The sequence below is a fragment of the Oncorhynchus nerka genome, linkage group LG17 (genome assembly GCF_034236695.1).
Source record: "Oncorhynchus nerka isolate Pitt River linkage group LG17, Oner_Uvic_2.0, whole genome shotgun sequence".
In the NCBI taxonomy this organism is placed as follows: domain Eukaryota; kingdom Metazoa; phylum Chordata; class Actinopteri; order Salmoniformes; family Salmonidae; genus Oncorhynchus; species Oncorhynchus nerka.
Window position 1 is genome coordinate 40,020,592 of NC_088412.1, and position 17,705 is coordinate 40,038,296.

Genomic DNA, 17,705 nt, shown 5'->3' on the forward strand with positions numbered 1-17,705 from the left:
AAACTCAGATATTTCTCTCAAAACAGGGACTGGTATTATCAGAGGACACTGGAGTTTGCCAAAAAGCAGTTGGTTATTCTGGCTGAAATTACTCTCCTGCCATGTACAAGTTACTGACATGGCAGATTCGGACGGGACAAAATTACAGATATGGTGTTTTGTGCTTGTGCACATAATTACATTACCCGACCACCCCTTTTTTGAATAGCGCAAGGGCTGTTTCCTCGTCTCTGCTGCTGCTGCCTCTGCCGCATTGTTCTTTTTGCTATTATGCACATATTTTAATACACTAATAATATTAGCTTTATTCTTTTTTACACTATTCTTTTTTACATAATATAACCACAAATACAATTTCAGTATCACATGTCTTAGAGTGATGGACTGTGCCTCCGCAATGGATTAGTCCAATGATACAGGCGGGAATCAAACAGGTGTCTTGTGCACCATAAAAAAAGAAATCTCGGTCAACCAACAGTCGATAGATCAAACAATCGACCAGTCGACTAAATGGGGTCAGCCCTACTTTAGTTCATCTTATATTATGCTTTATCCTACTTCTCTCTCTTTCTCTCCTCATATTCACATGTGCACTCTATTTTATCTCTCTCTCTCGTTCTCTCTCGCTTTCTCTCAGCCTTTGACGGGGAACACTGTTATGAGCCGTACTTGCCCCATGGGAATTTCAGCAGCAGTGACATTACCTTTCCGTTGGGCACCACAGTCACCTTCTCCTGCTCCCCAGGCTTTGTCATGGAGCAGGGCTCCGGGGTCATTGAGTGTGTGGACCCAAGCGATCCACACTGGAATGAGAGTGAGCCTGTGTGTAAAGGTAATACTATTGAATACTACCATTTCATTATGATAATGTGTTTGTAAAGCCCCTTTCATTCACTAAACAAAAAAAAGATAATAATACAGTTAATGTTACAATAACTTTTTCACCCCCCCTTCCCTATCTTGCTTTCTATCTTCCGCCCCTAACTCCCACTCTCTCTCTCAGCTTTGTGTGGGGGAGAGTTGACCGATCCCTCCAGCACTGTTCTGTCCCCTGATTGGCCACAGAGCTACTCCAAGGGGCAGGACTGTGTGTGGCAGATCCATGGTAATGAGGAGAAGCGCATCGAACTGGACATCCAGATGTGAGTTTGGCCTCTCCAACACCCAAAAGGCATTATTTTGGTCTTTGAAGCTGTGGTTGGAGCATTTGGGAGAGGGAATTGTTCTCCTTGAATTTTCCCATGCCTCTTTTGCCTCTGAAACCTCACTGCATGACATGGGTGCTCCCTTTGCATAGTTGTTTTTTTACCACTACACCGGAGGTATATGATGGAGATAGAACTCAAAATAAGTATGTTTGTGCATGTTTTGAAAGGAATATACTTAAAGCATAAAACAAAGGTTGAACAATGTGAACCTTGCATTTCGTCGCTTCACTGATGACTGCTTCCGTGGCTGGTGTAGCGAGTCTCATTGATTATAATGGGTGCGTTTCAACTGTGACTGATATACATTTAAAAAATGATGTGATGCTTCCAGTGAAGTTTTTATTGTAAGGATTAGAAATGACAATGATTGTGAGAATATATATTTTATGATTTGAAGTGACATTGTGAAAGTTGTTTTCCTCTCTTCATGTATTTTGTCTCCCTCAAAGTTTGAATATCCGCCACAATGACGTTCTCACCATATTCGATGGTCACGACCTCATGTCCCATGTGATTGGCCAGTACCTGGGGTCACGAGAGCGTTTCCAGGTCGTGTCAGGTGGTTCTGAGGTCACTATTCAGTTCCAGAGTGACCCTGACGATTCCTCCTTTATTCTAAGCCAGGGGTTCCTTATTCACTACCGTGGTACGTACACATACAGGACTTTTACATACAGGACATTACATTCACATAAAGGACATGATATGCAGAACATTGATTGCCCATACATAACATCACACAAATACAATATTTACATTTTCCTGGCGTGTATTCAGTGAGGCAATATGTTAATAACTTTGTAGACATAATATTAACAGACAAGACGATTTACGTATTCTACCTCAATTGTGTGTTCTACGCGATTATTTTTCAATCTGAATGTTATGAACAAGCACTTGGTTTATCCTACATCTAATGACATCAACTTCTTTCACATCCAGAGGTAGAGCCTAATGACACCTGCCCTGCCCTCCCTCAAATCGAATTTGGCTGGATTAGCTCCTCCCACACCTCTCCTGTGAGGGGAAGTGTGTTGACCTATCAGTGCCAGCCGGGGTATGACATCAGTGGCTCTGACATCATCACTTGCCAATGGGATCTTTCCTGGAGCAACAGCCCACCCAGCTGCATCAAAGGTGAGCTAAAGTGCGTTCCTGCCCGACAACATTGCTGACTCAAAAGAAAGAGAAAGTGTAGGCTACATAGAAATAAAGACACTCAAATTAAAAATCATTAAACAAAATCATGAGAATAGTATATATTATTCCAGTGTTCGAACTTGTAAGCAAGGCTATATGGGATTACTCTTAATGCAACTCTGAGCAGCCAATGGCAATGTCTGCGTTAGGCATATGGCCAGGAGACGTTTGTAGATTTGACAGCTCTAACACAGTTCCACCTCCGACGCCGCCCAAACAACCACTATGCAGATGTTGGCTAAATTGAATAGAGCCGTAGGTCCTTTCAGACACTGAAAGTGAAGATTGCAGAAATAGGTTGCTGGTAAACATTCTGATCATGTTTCCAATTAAAAGTCCCAATATGACATATCACTTTACATTTGTATTTTGGGAGAAATTTACATTTATCCGAATTTGACATGTCATGTTGGAAAAGTGATGTCAAGAGAATAACACACGAGTGAATACACAGCAGGAGTGAGCCACTGTCCACATAAGACGGTAAAGACCCATATCATACCGAGTCCTCATTGGCACTGAATAAAACCAACTTATCATCTGACCATATCCTGTGATTTCTTTATTCTGTATCAGCAAAAAATTTATCACTTATATGGTGTGTAGGCTTTTAGCATAGTCCTGCTAACCACTAGCAGCCTTGAAACACATCACTTATTAGCAGTTCAGCACATCTGCATTTCTCGTGCTGTTGCACAAAATCAAGGGACTTTTACCATCATAGTAGACATTGAATATCGATAACAAAAAAAACTCTGTTGTTGGGCAATAGTTTTTAATTTTTTTTAATTTAATTTTAATTTTATTTTTATTTTTTATTAACAACAAATCAATACATAAAGCACATGAGGGAACACAAGCATACATAGATTACAAACAATGGACAATCGAGCTAGGGGGTACAATATCACATTACAATTACACAAGGACCTTAAGGGACATGCATATACTTACAATTCTAACAGCTTTTTTGTTAGTAGAGCATTTAACCGTCTTAAAATACAGTTCAATTTCTTTTTGTAGGATACGAAAATGTGGTTTTCTGTTTGTAAATTTACATTTGTGTATATGAAATTTGGCCAAAAGAATAATGAAATTAATTACATAAAAATGATTCCGCTTATTTCTATTGTATGTAAAGAATCCAAACAGTACATCTCTCCACAATAGTGTAAAATCTTCATAAATGTGTTCAATTATAAAGCTACTGATGTCTTGCCACAGTTTTCTTACATGCATACAATGCCAAAAAAGATGCACGACTGTTTCTGGGTGGTCATTACAAAAGGAGCAATTTGAGTTGATGTTTTCCTTAAACTTCTTCATATAGTGGTTGGCAGGATAGTATTTATGAATAATTTTAAAGGAAACTTCCTTAATTTTGTTAACAAGTAGGTATGCTTGTGGCAACATCCAAACTTTTTCCCAACAGATATTATCAATAAATCCATTCCAGTAAGGCATGACATAAGGTATAGATACAACATCCTGCTGAAACAAGGATCGTATCGCTCTGTTGTTGAATGGACCAAAAGAGAAACAAATCTTTCCTACTGATGAGTCAACAGGGTCAATAGAAGGTAGGCTCTGAGGGTCAGGTCTTGACATGTTCCTGAATAACATAGCAACACCTGAGGGAATGGCATCTAAAACAATTGCAAAATCTTTAGGTGTTACAGGGACCTTGTAAAGTGATAAGAATTCTTTATAACTGAGTAAAAGACCCTCTGCATTTACCAGTTGGCTCACCAATAGGATATTATTTCTGAACCAATATTCTAAAAACAGAGAGGTATTTTTATACAATATATAGAAGGAGAGGAGGACCAAAATGCAGCGTGGTTAATTCGATACATCTTTAATGAAGATGATACACGAACAATACAAAAACGTAACGTGAAAACCTAAACAGCCTTATCTGGTGCAAACAAACACTGAGACAGGAACAATCACCCACAAAACACTCAAAGAATATGGCTGCCTAAATATGGTTCCCAATCAGAGACAACGATAAACACCTGCCTCTGATTGAGAACCACTTCAGGCAACCATAGACTTTTCTAGATAACCCCACTATACCACAATCCCAATACCTAAAAAACATTTTTTTTAAAATAAAAACACACCACATAATAAACCCATGTCACACCCTGGCCTGACCAAAATAATAAAGAAAACACAAAATACTAAGACCAGGGCGTGACATAAACATAGTCAGTGGATGAAATTAAATAACAGTCATTAGATTAATACAAGTAAAGTCACAACAGGAGTTTCATATGTCTCTTTTCAAAATAAGCAAAGGAAATCGTACTATGGTTCATAAGTGGCAGGTTGCCTCAATAGCTGCAGAATTTATTGTCAACTTTTGCATGCAAACTCCACTTTGGGAACGTAATGCCAAGGTACCAGAGGACAATAGACTCAACATTACAATTCAGCATGATACATGTGTCACCAAAATATATTTAATTAACATATTATTTTTTATGTTATGATTTGCTCAAGCTATATATTTCATAAATATATTCTGGAAATACAGTATATGTAAATATATATATTTTCCCGCTCATATACTGTATGAGTACACTGAGTGTACAAGACATTAGGAACACCTTCCTAATATTGAGTTGCACCCCTTTTTGCCCTCAGAAGAGCATCAGTTCGTCGGGGCATGGACTCTACAAGGTGTCGAAAGCGTTCCACAGGGATGCTGGCCCATGTTGACCCCAATGCTTCCCACCACAGGAGGCTGCTGAGGGGATAATAATAATAATGTCTGGAATGGAGCAAATGGAATAACGTCAAAACCATGTGTTTGATGTATTTGATACCACTCCACTCATTCCGCTTCAGCCGTTACCACAAGTCAGCCCTCCCCAATTAAGGTGCCACCAACCTCCTGTGCTTCCCACAGTTGTGTCAGGTTGGCTGGATGTCCTTTGGGTGGAGGACAATTATTCCAAGCAGCGTTGAAGTTCTTGATTACACTCAAACCGGTGCGTCTAGTTGATACCCCGTTCAAAGGCACTTAAATCTTTTGTCTTGCACATTCACCCTCTAAATGGCACATGTACACAATCCATGTCTCCAATGTTTTAACTGGTGACATCAGTAAGGGATCATAACTGGTCATGGAAAGAGCAGGTGTTCCTAATGTTTTTTATACTCAGTGTATATTATAATGCATTCATTTTCTGTATGGGTTTATTCAGGGACAGTGGACAATCATCTACATATCAGAAAATAAGTGTGCCGGAGTTCACTCATTTAGCTCTGTTTCATCTGTAGTACCAGGGTAGATAAAACAATATATACAAATATTAGATCATGTCTTTTATACCCTTATCGTCCGCAGTCCAGCAGTGTCCTGATCCGGGGGAGGTGGTGAATGGAGCACGTTCGGTACGCCCAGAGTCTGGATTTGCTGTTGGAACGGTGGTGCGCTTCTCCTGTAACCAGGGTTACCAGCTGGAGGGCCCTGGTCAGATCTCCTGCCATGGACGGGATACGGGCACCCCCAAGTGGAGTGACCGCAGCCCCAAATGTGTCTGTGAGTCACTCCCCTGGGTGTTTGTCTGTGTGTGTTGAGATGGATGTCAAACTGTAATCCTATGGGATTAATACAGTGCCTTCAGAAAGTAATCACACCCCTTGACTTTTTCCACATTTTGTTGTGTTACAAGGTGGATTAAAATAGATGTAATAGTCTTTTTTTGTCAATGACCAACACATAATACTGTAATGTCAAAATGGAAGAAAAATTCTAACATTTGTAAAAAAAAAAATATATATATATACATATATATATATGAAAATAAAACACTAATATATTGTATCTGGATTAGATAAATATTCAACCCCCTGAGTTGAATCAGCTTTGGCAGTGATTACAGCTGAGTCTTTCTGGGTGAGTCTCTAAAAGCTTTCCACACCTTGGCTGTGCAACATTTGCCCATTTATTATTTTCAAAATTCTTCAAGCTCAGTCAAATTGGTTGTTGATCAATACTAGACAACTATTTTCAGGTCTTGCCATAGATTTTCAAGCAGATTTAACTCGGCCACTCAGGAACATTCATTGTCTTGGTAATCAACTCCAGTGTAGATTTGGCCTTGTGTTTTAGGTTATTGTCCTGCTGAAATGTGAATTCATCTCCCAGTGTCTGTTTTAAAGTCACCCTCGGCCTCATGGTGAAATCTCTGAGCGGTTTCCTTCCTCTCCAACAAGTGAGTTAGGAAGGACGCCTGTATCTTTGTAGTGACTAGGTGTATTGATACACCATCCAAAGTGTAATTTATAACTTAACCTTGCTCAAAGTAATATTCAATGTCTGCTTTTACATTTTTTACCCATCTACCAATAGATCTTTGTGGTTCAATCCGTGTTTGAAAATCACTGCTCGCTTGAGTGACCTTACAGATAGTTGTATGTGTGGGGTACAGAGACAAGGTAGTCATTGAAAAAATCATGTTAAAAACGTTTATTGCACACAGAGTGAGTCCATGCAATTTATGTGACTTGTTAAGCACATTTTTACTCCTGAATTTATTTAGGCTTGCCATAACAAAGGGGTTGAATACTTATTGACTCAATACATTTTAGCTTTTCATTTGAAATTAATTTGTAAACATTTCGAAAAATATAATTCTACTTTCACATTATCCGGTATTGTGTGCAGGCCAGGGAAAAATAATCTCAGTTTAATCCATCTTAAATTATACAACAAAATGTGGAAAAGGGTCTGTTAATACTTTCTGAAGGCATTGCTCTTTCTCTCTCTCTCTCCCTCTCTCTATCTTTATTTCCTTTCCCAAAACAGTGAAGTATGACCCATGCCCAAACCCAGGTGTGCCAGACAATGGTTACCAGACATTGTACAAGCATAGCTACCAGGCAGGAGAGGCGCTACGTTTTTTCTGCTATGAGGGCTATGAACTCATTGGGGAGGTTATTATCAACTGTGTCCCGGGCCACCCATCTCAATGGAACAGTCCACCACCCTTCTGCAAAGGTGACAATCTACATTGGACTGCTGGAAATGAGGATGAGGGGTTAGAGGGGTTTCAAGAAATTCTGCATGAGAATTGAAACACTTGAACATATGGTAAAGAGTGAATGAGGAATGCTGATCTTATAATAATAATAATCTGCATTTCTCTATCTATCAGTGGCATACGAGGAGCTGTTGGATGATCATAAATTAGAAGGTGATTTTCGTCTCCCTCTACATCTTCTTTAGGGGAATTTCGACACTTTTCAACCTCATATTCATTCTCCAGTTCCTTACAAAGACTATGAGATTCATGGTGACACAGGGAGAAGGAAAATGCCTCCCCCTGGCTAGAAACTCATAGTAGGTTTTTTATTTGTATTTTGTTTTTACTTTTTTTAAGCTTTTAATGCAACTTGATGATGTCATGACATTTCTTCTTATCTCTAACGACAGAACATTGAAACGTCATGGTAACCAATTTTCAACATAGATAGACAAACCTTGTATGATGAATTTGTACTTTTGAAACAATGTCATATCTTCACTTTATCTCCACTATGAGATATTTTTAAATCCAATTTACCAACAAGTTAATACTTGTTATTTTGGATTCACGTCTCCATCTCAACCAAAAATCAACGTTGAAGAATAATGCAGGGATTCAATCTGATCACGGGTTGTGGAAAATGTGGATTTTAAGGTCAATGTTCCTGCGTTCATGGAGATCAGCTTCACGGTAAATGCTGCAGATTCCGGCTCAATCATGGGAACACATTGGGAATTCTACAAACTTTTGGCTCTCTTTTTGAGTGGGTGAATTGGTTGTAATAGGTTGTAATCTCATTGATCAATGTCTCAACCAAATATTACCCTATTGCCCACGTTGAAATTATGTGGTGTGCTCAGTGGGATAGTGCTGGAAATAATGAAAATGAGGTTGACATTTGGTAGAATTCCCCTTTAATCGTCTTGATTTAACTTCTTCTTTCATTTATTATTTTGGATTATTTCCCTAGTATCCCAGTCATTGGAGCCCTCCCACCAGATGCTAAGTGAGAACATTGCCTTGGCAATCATCCTGCCAATCATCCTGGTCATCCTTCTGATTGGTGGAATCTACATGTATTACACAAAGTACGTACTGCGCAGTTCAGCAGTCACAATTAAAATGCATTCTTCTTACTTTCACCAAATATTGGCATGGTTTGACCGAACACACACACATACATTCATACAAGAGTACTGAGCCATTGCATAGATCAGATATCAGAAGTTGACTGTATGCTTTATTCTCTCCCTTTAACATTTATTTCCCTCTCCCTCAGTGTATGTAGACTGCAGTGGAAGCCACTTTTCTGGAAGTCTCTCTCTCACACCCACTCATACAGCCCAATTACTGTGGAGTCTGACTTCAACAACCCTCTATACGAGGCAGGGGTGAGTAATTTTCTCTATTTTTGCCTAATGTGTAAGTATTGCTCAAGCGCTCTCACTTTGGGGCTAGATTCTATCAGATCCGCGCTAGCCAGCATAGCGGTTGTTTTGGAAGTCTCTGAGGTGGAACTCCGTTAAGAGCTGTCAAATCTACAAGTGGTTCCTTGCGTTACCCTATCACAGACTCTGCCATTGGATGCAACAAAATCACACCCAACTTTATACCCGACAAGTCATGCAGCCGCATGACACGTTCAAACACTCGAATGTGTGATGTTCTATTGTCTACAACTCGATTAAACTGATTTTAACTGAGTTTAATGCAGAGCTCATGTACAGGTATATTGTATCAACTTTAATAAATTGACTATTTTTTTTTCAACTTTTCACCTTTTGGCTAGTATTTAGGAAAATATTATCTGTAACTTTACTTTTTATTTGTCTGGAAGTTGAAATGCTATTGACTGTAGGTTAACAAGAAGTGAATACTCTAGTCCATTGCTTATGAATCCTGGAGGTTGCATGTCCTAAACTGCTGAGGATATTTTGCTGTAGCATTTAAAATCAACTATTTTCTTCTTAAAATTAATTGTTATTCGGGTCTGTTGTATTGCTACCTGGTTCCTAGGACACACGGGAGTATGAGGTGTCCATTTGAAGAAGAAACGTCTTGAGAAGAATTAAAACCCACAGATAGAGAGATCTGGAGGAAGAGGAACAACTTTCTTTTTCTTTCAGATGACTTCTTTTCACTCCCCTCATCTCCCATCTCGCTATTTCCTCTTCCCTGCCTCTCTTTCATTCTCTCTCTTTATCTTTGAGTTTATGTCTTTACACCTCACTTTTCTTTTGTGTGTCTCTCTAATTTCTCAGTCGCTCTTTCTGTCAGTGATTGTACGTTTGCGTCTCCTTGGGCCAGATTCAATCCGATCGTGTTTAAGCCGCTAAGCACATTTTAAAGGCAATGTTCCAGCGCTAGTGGAGACGGCATTCACGGAAAATGCTGCATATGTCGGTTCAATTGGAAATTTCCTTTAAATGTCAATCGCACTTTAACGTGGATTTTCCATGGCCCAGATTGAATCTAGGCCCTTGTCTTCATCTGTTCATAGTGTGCAGCGATGACTGTCTCCCAGTGGTGTGCTGTTTTCCACAGTCCAACTTTTTGTCTAAAATTAGGATTGGTGCCTTACAGAGGTTAAGTGGTGGATAATATGGAAGGAGAGACATAAAGAGGGAGAGCCAGAGAGGGAGAAAGAGGGAGTGCCGAGATATATTTATGAGGTAAATAATGAAAAGGGAAAGACAGGAATGCAGACACACTCTCTCTCATGCTCAGTTGCACACAGTATACACACACAGACACACTGAGAGAGAGAGAGAGAGAGAGAGAGAGAGAGAGAGAGAGAGAGAGAGAGAGAGAGAGAGAGAGAGAGAGAGAGAGAGAGAGAGAGAGAGAGAGATGCATACACACATTGAATGTAAATATTTGGTGGAATATTGAGGCTCATATATACAGAAAATTCAGTGGCAAAATATGACATTGCATAATGTATCTTCATGTTTCAACTCTCGTTGCCATAGTAAAATGTAAAATTACAAAGCCAGCATTTCATATTGTTCTTTGCCATTTTTGAAGTGTATTTCCACTTGATGTTGAATGACATTGAGAAAAAGGTGAGGACCTGAATGTTGTCACGCTTATAGCACGCAATGATTGTATATTTTACTGCTTCTGCTGAATCATGTTATTATGATTATCAACGATTATCATTGTTATCAGTGCAAATTTGAAGTTGTTGTATATGCACAATGTTGAAGAAAATAAGCTAACTTGGCTGCTTGCTGTGATGCAGTATTTAACTGATATGTTTTTTGAATTTCTTACCAGTTTATTGTCTGAACAGTAAATCTACTTTAATTCATTGTGCCGATATGGGGGTCCAGGGGACTCTTTTGCATTGTAAAGGTATTATTTGCATTATATTTTGTCATGAAGGCATTATTTATTTGCTGAAATTTAAGATTAAATCAAAGTCTGAATGGTGAAAAGAGGTCTTGTCTTCATTAAATACCAAATGTTTGTAGTCCTTGTGTGGCTCAGTTGGTAGAGCATGGTACTTGCAATGCCAAGGTTGTAGGTTTGATTCCCATGGGGGACCAGTATGAAAATGTATGCACTCACAACTGTAAACCGCTCTGTATAAAAGCATCTGCTATATTCTTTAAAAAATTGTTATAGCTTTTAATGTCTATTGTGCATGTACAGAAGACTGAATGCCCAAGACAAAATATCAGATGTGTACATTGTTTAAGTTTGATCTGTTATACTCTATGGAGGAACTGCTCTTTGGAGGAACAATCACACCAATTTAATCTGTTAATCAGATTGAGGAACAAATTGAGTTGACCAACCCTTTAAGCCTGTCAACCATATTTAATGACACAGGAGATAAGGGTGACAAGCACATACTAATTGATACAAAAACACCAATCGAACACAGAGTGGGAAGGAGAAATGCAGTGACACATAAATACGGTGAGGAATGGGTCACACAGCAAAATAAACCCAAAACAGTGTTGTGGTTCTGTAAGTCACCAAATAACAGTAAATGAGCAATTCTAGCATGTGATGTCTGTGCAAATTGGTATCACTTTCATTGTGTTGGCCTATTTCCAGATAGTCAAAAGGATGTGGAATGTACAGCAATTGCTAAATTGATTTAGTCTTAAAGGGGACTGTGACACATTTACTGTATACATGCATTGCTAGTGACAACAAGGTGAAATTAAACAAAATAGTTCAAACAGAGAATGTAAATGAGGCTATGGTTCGAAACCTATTGCCCGTGGAGTGTTTAAAAGAGGGAATGTCAACTGCTCAGAGAAGACACTCAGACTGCCAGCATTTCTGTATCCCCCCCCCCTATTGTTCTCTCTTGCCTGACCTTCAGCTAGCGAGGTATGTTGTCCTTGGCTCCGCAATTTTTCAATCTAAAACAGTGGTGCCTGAGAGCTGTGACTGCGCCAAGGGCTAACATATTGTGCGTTGTCTCTTCGTGCGCAGGGCAAATAAAAATCCAACAAGCAGACCTCCAGTTGTGGCAGTGTCCTCATTAAATTACACAACGCAGAACGAACCACGCTACACAGACAATAGACTTTACAAATGACATGCCTTTAAAAACATTAACATGTAGTGTGCGTACGTGCAGCTCAATCAAATCTCAGACACCCAAGATATTGGGAATTAATACTACCACTTAGAGACAGAAAGTTGTGGTAGAGGTTTATCAGATGAGGAAATCATAAGCTTTATGAAAACTGAATCAGATGAACAGCGTGTAACTGGAGATGTTGACGTCAAAATAAGCGAGGATACACTGAAATTGGTTTTGTCAGATGAGGCACATTTTGGAGGTTTCGGCATATTTTTATTTAACTAGGCAAGTCGGTTAAGAACAAATTCTTATCTTCAATGACGGCCTAGGAACAGTGGGTTAACTGCCTTGTTCAGGGGCAGAAAGACTTGGGAGATTCATCACGAGTGCATTGAGGACATCGTCCCCACAGTGACTGTACGTACATACCCCAACCAGAAGCCATGGATTACAGGCAACATTCGCACTGAGCTAAAGGGTAGAGCTGCCGCTTTCAAGGTGTGGGACTCTAACCCGGAAGCTTACAAGAAATCCAGCTATGCCCTGCAACGAACCATCAAACAGGTAAAGCGTCAATACAGGGCCAAGATTGAATCATACTACACCGGCTCCGACGCTCGTCGAATGTGGCAGGGCTTGCAAACTATTACAGACTACAAAGGGAAGCACAGCCGCGAGCTGCCCAGTAACACGAGCCTACCAGACGAGCTAAATTACTTCTATGCTCGCTTCGAGGCAAGAAACACTGAGGCATGCATGAGAGCATTGGCTGTTCTGGACGACTGTGTGATCACGCTCTCCGTAGCCGACGTGAGTAAGACCTTTAAACAGGTCAACATACACACAGCTGCGGGGCCAGACGGATTACCAGGACGTGTGCTCCGGGCATGTGCTGACCAACTGGCAAGTGTCTTCACTGACATTTTCCTGATTGTGTCTGTAATACCAACATGCTTCAAGCAGACCACCATAGTCCCTGTGCCCAAGAACACAAAGGCAACCTGCCTAAATGACTACAGACCCGTTGCACTCACGTCCGTAGCCATGAAGTGCTTTGAAAGGCTGGTAATGGCTCACATCAACACCATTATCCCAGAAACCCTAGACCCACTCCAATCTGCATACCGCCCAAACAGATCCACAGAGGACGCAATCTCTATTGCACTCCACACTGCCCTTTCCCCCCTGGACACCTATGTGAGAATGCTGTTCATTGACTACAGCTCAGCGTTCAACACCATAGTACCCTCAAAGCTCATCACCAAGCTAAGGATCCTGGGACTAAACACCTCCCTCTGCAACTGGATCCTGGACTTCCTGACAGGCCGCCCCCAGGTGGTGAGGGTAGGTAGCAACACATCTGCCACGCTGATCCTCAACACTGGAGCTCTCCAGGGGTGTGTGCTCAGTCCCCTCCTGAACTCCCTGTTCACCCACAACTGCATGGCCAGGCACGACTCCAACACCATCATTAAGTTTGCTGACAACACAATAGTGGTAGGCCTGATCACCGACAACGGTGATCAGAGACCTGGCCGGGTGATGCCAGAATAACAACCTATCCCTCAACGTAACCAAGACTAAGGAGATGATTGTGGACTACAGGAAAAGGAGCACCGAGCACGTCCCCATTCTCATTGACGGGGCTGTAGTGGAGGAGCAGGTTGAGAACTTCAAATTCCTTGGTGTCCACATCAACAAAAAACTAGATTGGTTCAAACACACCAAGACAGTTGTGAATAGGGCACGACAAAGCCTATTCCCCCTCAGGAAACTAAAAAAGATTTGGCATAGGTCCTGAGATCCTCAAAAGGTTCTACAGCTGCAACATCGAGAGCATCCTGACCGGTTGCATCACTGCCTGGTACGGCAATTGCTCGGGCTCCGCCCGCAAGGCACTTCAGTCCATCACTGGGGCAAAGCTGCCTGCCTTCTAGGACCTCTACACCAGGCGGTGTCAGAGGAAGGCCCTAAAAATTGTCAAAGACCCCAGCCACCCCAGTCATAGACTGCTCTCTCTACTACATGGCAAGCGGTAACGGAGTGCCAAGTCTAGGACAAAAAGGCTTCTCAACAGTTTTTACCCCCAAGCCATAAGACTCCTGAACAGGTAACCAATGGTTACCCGGACTATTTGCATTGTGTGCCCCCCCCCTCAAACCCTCTTTTCCATGTGCTCCCGCACATTGGCTAACCGGGCTATCTGCACTGTGTCCCACCACCCGCCAACCCCTCTTTTTACGCTTCTGCTACTCTCTGTTCATCATAAATGCACAGTCACGTTATGTACATACTATCTCAGTAAGCCTGACTAACAGGTGTCTGTATATAGCCTTGCTACTCTTTTTTCAAATGTCTTTCTACTGTTGTTTTATTACATTTTAGATACAGTTGAAGTCGGACGTTTACATACACTTCGGTTGGAGTCATTAAAACGTATTTTTCAAGCACTCCACATGTTTCTTGTTAACAAACTATAGTTTTGGCAAGTTGGTCAGGACATCTACTTTGTGCATGACAAGTAATTTTCCAACAATTGTTTACAGATATTTCAATTAATCACAAATCCAGTGGGTCAGAAGTTTACATACACTAAGTTGACTGTGCCTTTAAACAGCTTGGAAAATTCCAGAAAATTATGCCATGGCTTTAGAAGCTTCTGATAGGCTAATTGCCATCATTCTAGTCAATTGGAGGTGTACCTGTGGATGTATTTCAAGGCCTACCTTCAAACTCAGTGCCTCTTTGCTTGACATCATGGGCAAATAAAAAGAAATCAGCCAAGACCCCAGAAAAAAAATTGTAGACCTCCACAAGCCTGGTTCATCTATGGGAGCAATTTCCAAATGCCTGAAGGTACCACGTTCATCTGTACAAACAATAGAATGCAAGTTCTCTCACGTCACCCCGCTCCTCCGCTCTCTCCACTGGCTTCCAGTTGAAGCTCGCATCCGCTACAAGACCATGGTGCTTGCCTACGGAGCTGTGAGGGGAACGGCACCTCAGTACCTCCAGGCTCTGATCAGGCCCTACACCCAAACAAGGGCACTGCGTTCATCCACCTCTGGCCTGCTCGCCTCCCTACCACTGAGGAAGTACAGTTCCCGCTCAGCCCAGTCAAAACTGTTCGCTGCTCTGGCCCCCCAATGGTGGAACAAACTCCCTCACGACGCCAGGACAGCGGAGTCAATCACCACCTTCCGGAGACACCTGAAACCCCACCTCTTTAAGGAATACCTAGGATAGGATAAAGTAATCCTTCTCACCCCCCCCCCCTTAAAAGACTTAGATGCACTATTGTAAAGTGGCTGTTCCACTGGATGTCATAAGGTGAAAGCACCAATTTGTAAATCGCTCTGGATAAGAGCGTCTGCTAAATGACTTAAATGTTAAATGTAAGTATAAACACCATGGGACCACGCAGCCGTCATACCGCTCAGGAAGAAGATGTCTCCTAGAGATGAACGTAAAAGTGAAAATCAATCCCAGAACAACAGCAAAGGACCTTGTGAAGATGATGGAGGAAACCGGTACAAAAGTATCTATATCCACAGTAAAACGAGTCCTATATCGATATAACCTGAAAGTCTGCTCAGCAAGGAAGAAGCCCCTACTCCAAAACCTCCATAAAAAAGCCAGACTACGGTTTGCAACTGCACATGGGGACAACGATCGAACTTTTTGGAAAAATGTCCTGTGGTCTGATGAAACAAAAATAGAACTGTTTGGCCGTAATGACCATCGTTATGTTTGGAGGGAAAAGGGGGAGGCTTGCAAGCCAAAGAACACCATCCCAACCGTGAAGCACGGGGGAGGCAGTATCATGTTGTGGGGTTGCTTTTCTGCAGGAGGGACTGGTGCACTTCACATAATAGATGGCATCATGAGGTAGGAAAATTATCTGGATATATTGAAGCAACATCTAAAGACATCAGTCAGGAAGTTAAAGCTTGGTCGCAAATGTGTCTTCCAAATGGACAATGACCCCAAGCATACTTCCAAAGGTGTGGCAAAATTGCTTAAGTACAACAAAGTCAATGTATTGGAGTGGCCATCACAAAGCCCTGACCTCAATCCCATAGAAGATGTGTGGGCAGAACTGAAAAAGTGCGTGCGAGCATGGAGGCCTACAAACCTGACTCAATTACACCAGCTCTGTCAGGAGATATGGGTCAAAATTCACCCAACTTATTGTGGGAAGCTTGTGGAAGGCTTCCTGAAAAGTTTGACCCAAGTTTAACAATTTAAAGGCAATGCTACCAAATACTAATTGAGTGTATGTAAACTTCTGACCCACTGGGAATGTAATGAAAGAAATAAAAGCTGAAATAAATCATTCTCTTTACTATTATTCTGACATCTATTTCTTAAAATAAAGTGGTGAGTTTAAATATATTTGGCTGAGGTGTATGTAAGCTTCCGACTTCAACTGTATACAGTACCATTCAAAAGTTTGGACTCATTCCAGAGTTTTTCTTTATTTTTATTTTTACTATTTTCACCATTTTTACCATTTACATACTGTATTTACGGCTCTGACAACTACAAATACCTAGGTGTCTGGTTAGACTGTAAACTCTCCTTACAGACTCACATCAAAAATCTCCAATCCAAAGTTAAATCTAGAATTGGCTTCCTATTTCGCAACAAAGCATCCTTCACTCATGCTGCCAAACATACCCTTGTAAAACTGACCATCCTACCAATCCTCAACTTCGGCGATGTCATTTACAAAATAGCCTCCAATACCTACTCAATAAATTGGATGCAGTCTATCACAGTGCCATCCGTTTTGTCACCAAAGCCCCATATACCTGTTATATATATATCTTGTTGGCTGGCCCTCACTTCATACTCGTCCCCAAACACACTGGCTCCAGGTCATCTACAAGACCCACTTTATCTCAGCTCGCTGGTCACCATAGCAGCACCCACCTGTAGCACGCTCTCCAGAAGGTATATCTCTCTGGTCACCCCCAAAACCAATTCTTCCTTTGGCCGCCTCTCCTTCCAGTTCTCTGCTGCCAATGACAGGAACGAACTCCAAAAATCTCTGAAACTGGAAACACATCTCCCTCTCTAGCTTTAAGCACCAGCTGCCAGAGCAGCTCATAGATTACTGCACCTGTACATAGCCCATCTATAATTTAGCCCAAACAACTACCTCTTTCCCTACTGTATTTATTTATTTTGGTCCTTTGCACCCCATTATTTCTATCTCTACTTTGCACACTATTCCACTGCAAATCAATCATTCCAGTGTTTTACTTGCTATATTGTATTTACTTCGCCACCATGGCCTTTTTTTTCGCCTTTACCTCCCTTATCTCACCTCACTTGCTCACATGTATATAGACTTATTTTTTTACTGTATTATTGACTGTATGTTTGTTTTACTCCATGTGTAACTCTGTGTTGTTGTATGTGTCAAACTGCTTTGCTTTATCTTGGCCAGGTCGCAATTGTAAATGAGAACTTGTTCTCAACTTGCCTACCTGTTTAAATAAAGGTGAAATAAAATAAATTTGATAACATTCTGCTCCAGTCATTACCATGAGCCCGTTTTCCCCAATTAGGTTGCCACCAACCACCTATGATCTTTACCAACCCCCTTCTTTCCCTCCCTCCCATCGCTCTCTCTGTTCTGTGGGTTCTAGTGGTGTGATATACACACATCCATAATACCACTTCTCTACATTTCTACCC

The 17,705-nt window shown here is 41.2% G+C and overlaps 1 protein-coding gene across 1 annotated transcript in view; it reads left to right on the plus strand.

The window, feature by feature from the left end:
* Positions 1–10,229, plus strand: part of LOC115145215 (seizure protein 6 homolog) — a 62,892-nt gene extending 52,663 nt beyond the window's left edge. Inside the window, exons 10-19 of the mRNA XM_029686597.2 lie at positions 638–832; positions 1,004–1,142; positions 1,658–1,854; positions 2,151–2,345; positions 5,767–5,961; positions 7,231–7,422; positions 7,580–7,618; positions 8,421–8,538; positions 8,730–8,841; positions 9,467–10,229. Of these exons, the coding sequence (XP_029542457.2) occupies positions 638–832; positions 1,004–1,142; positions 1,658–1,854; positions 2,151–2,345; positions 5,767–5,961; positions 7,231–7,422; positions 7,580–7,618; positions 8,421–8,538; positions 8,730–8,841; positions 9,467–9,496 (1,412 nt within the window). The 3' untranslated portion in view covers positions 9,497–10,229. The remainder of the gene's footprint in view (positions 1–637; positions 833–1,003; positions 1,143–1,657; positions 1,855–2,150; positions 2,346–5,766; positions 5,962–7,230; positions 7,423–7,579; positions 7,619–8,420; positions 8,539–8,729; positions 8,842–9,466) is intronic.
* The last annotated feature ends 7,476 nt before the right edge of the window (positions 10,230–17,705 follow it).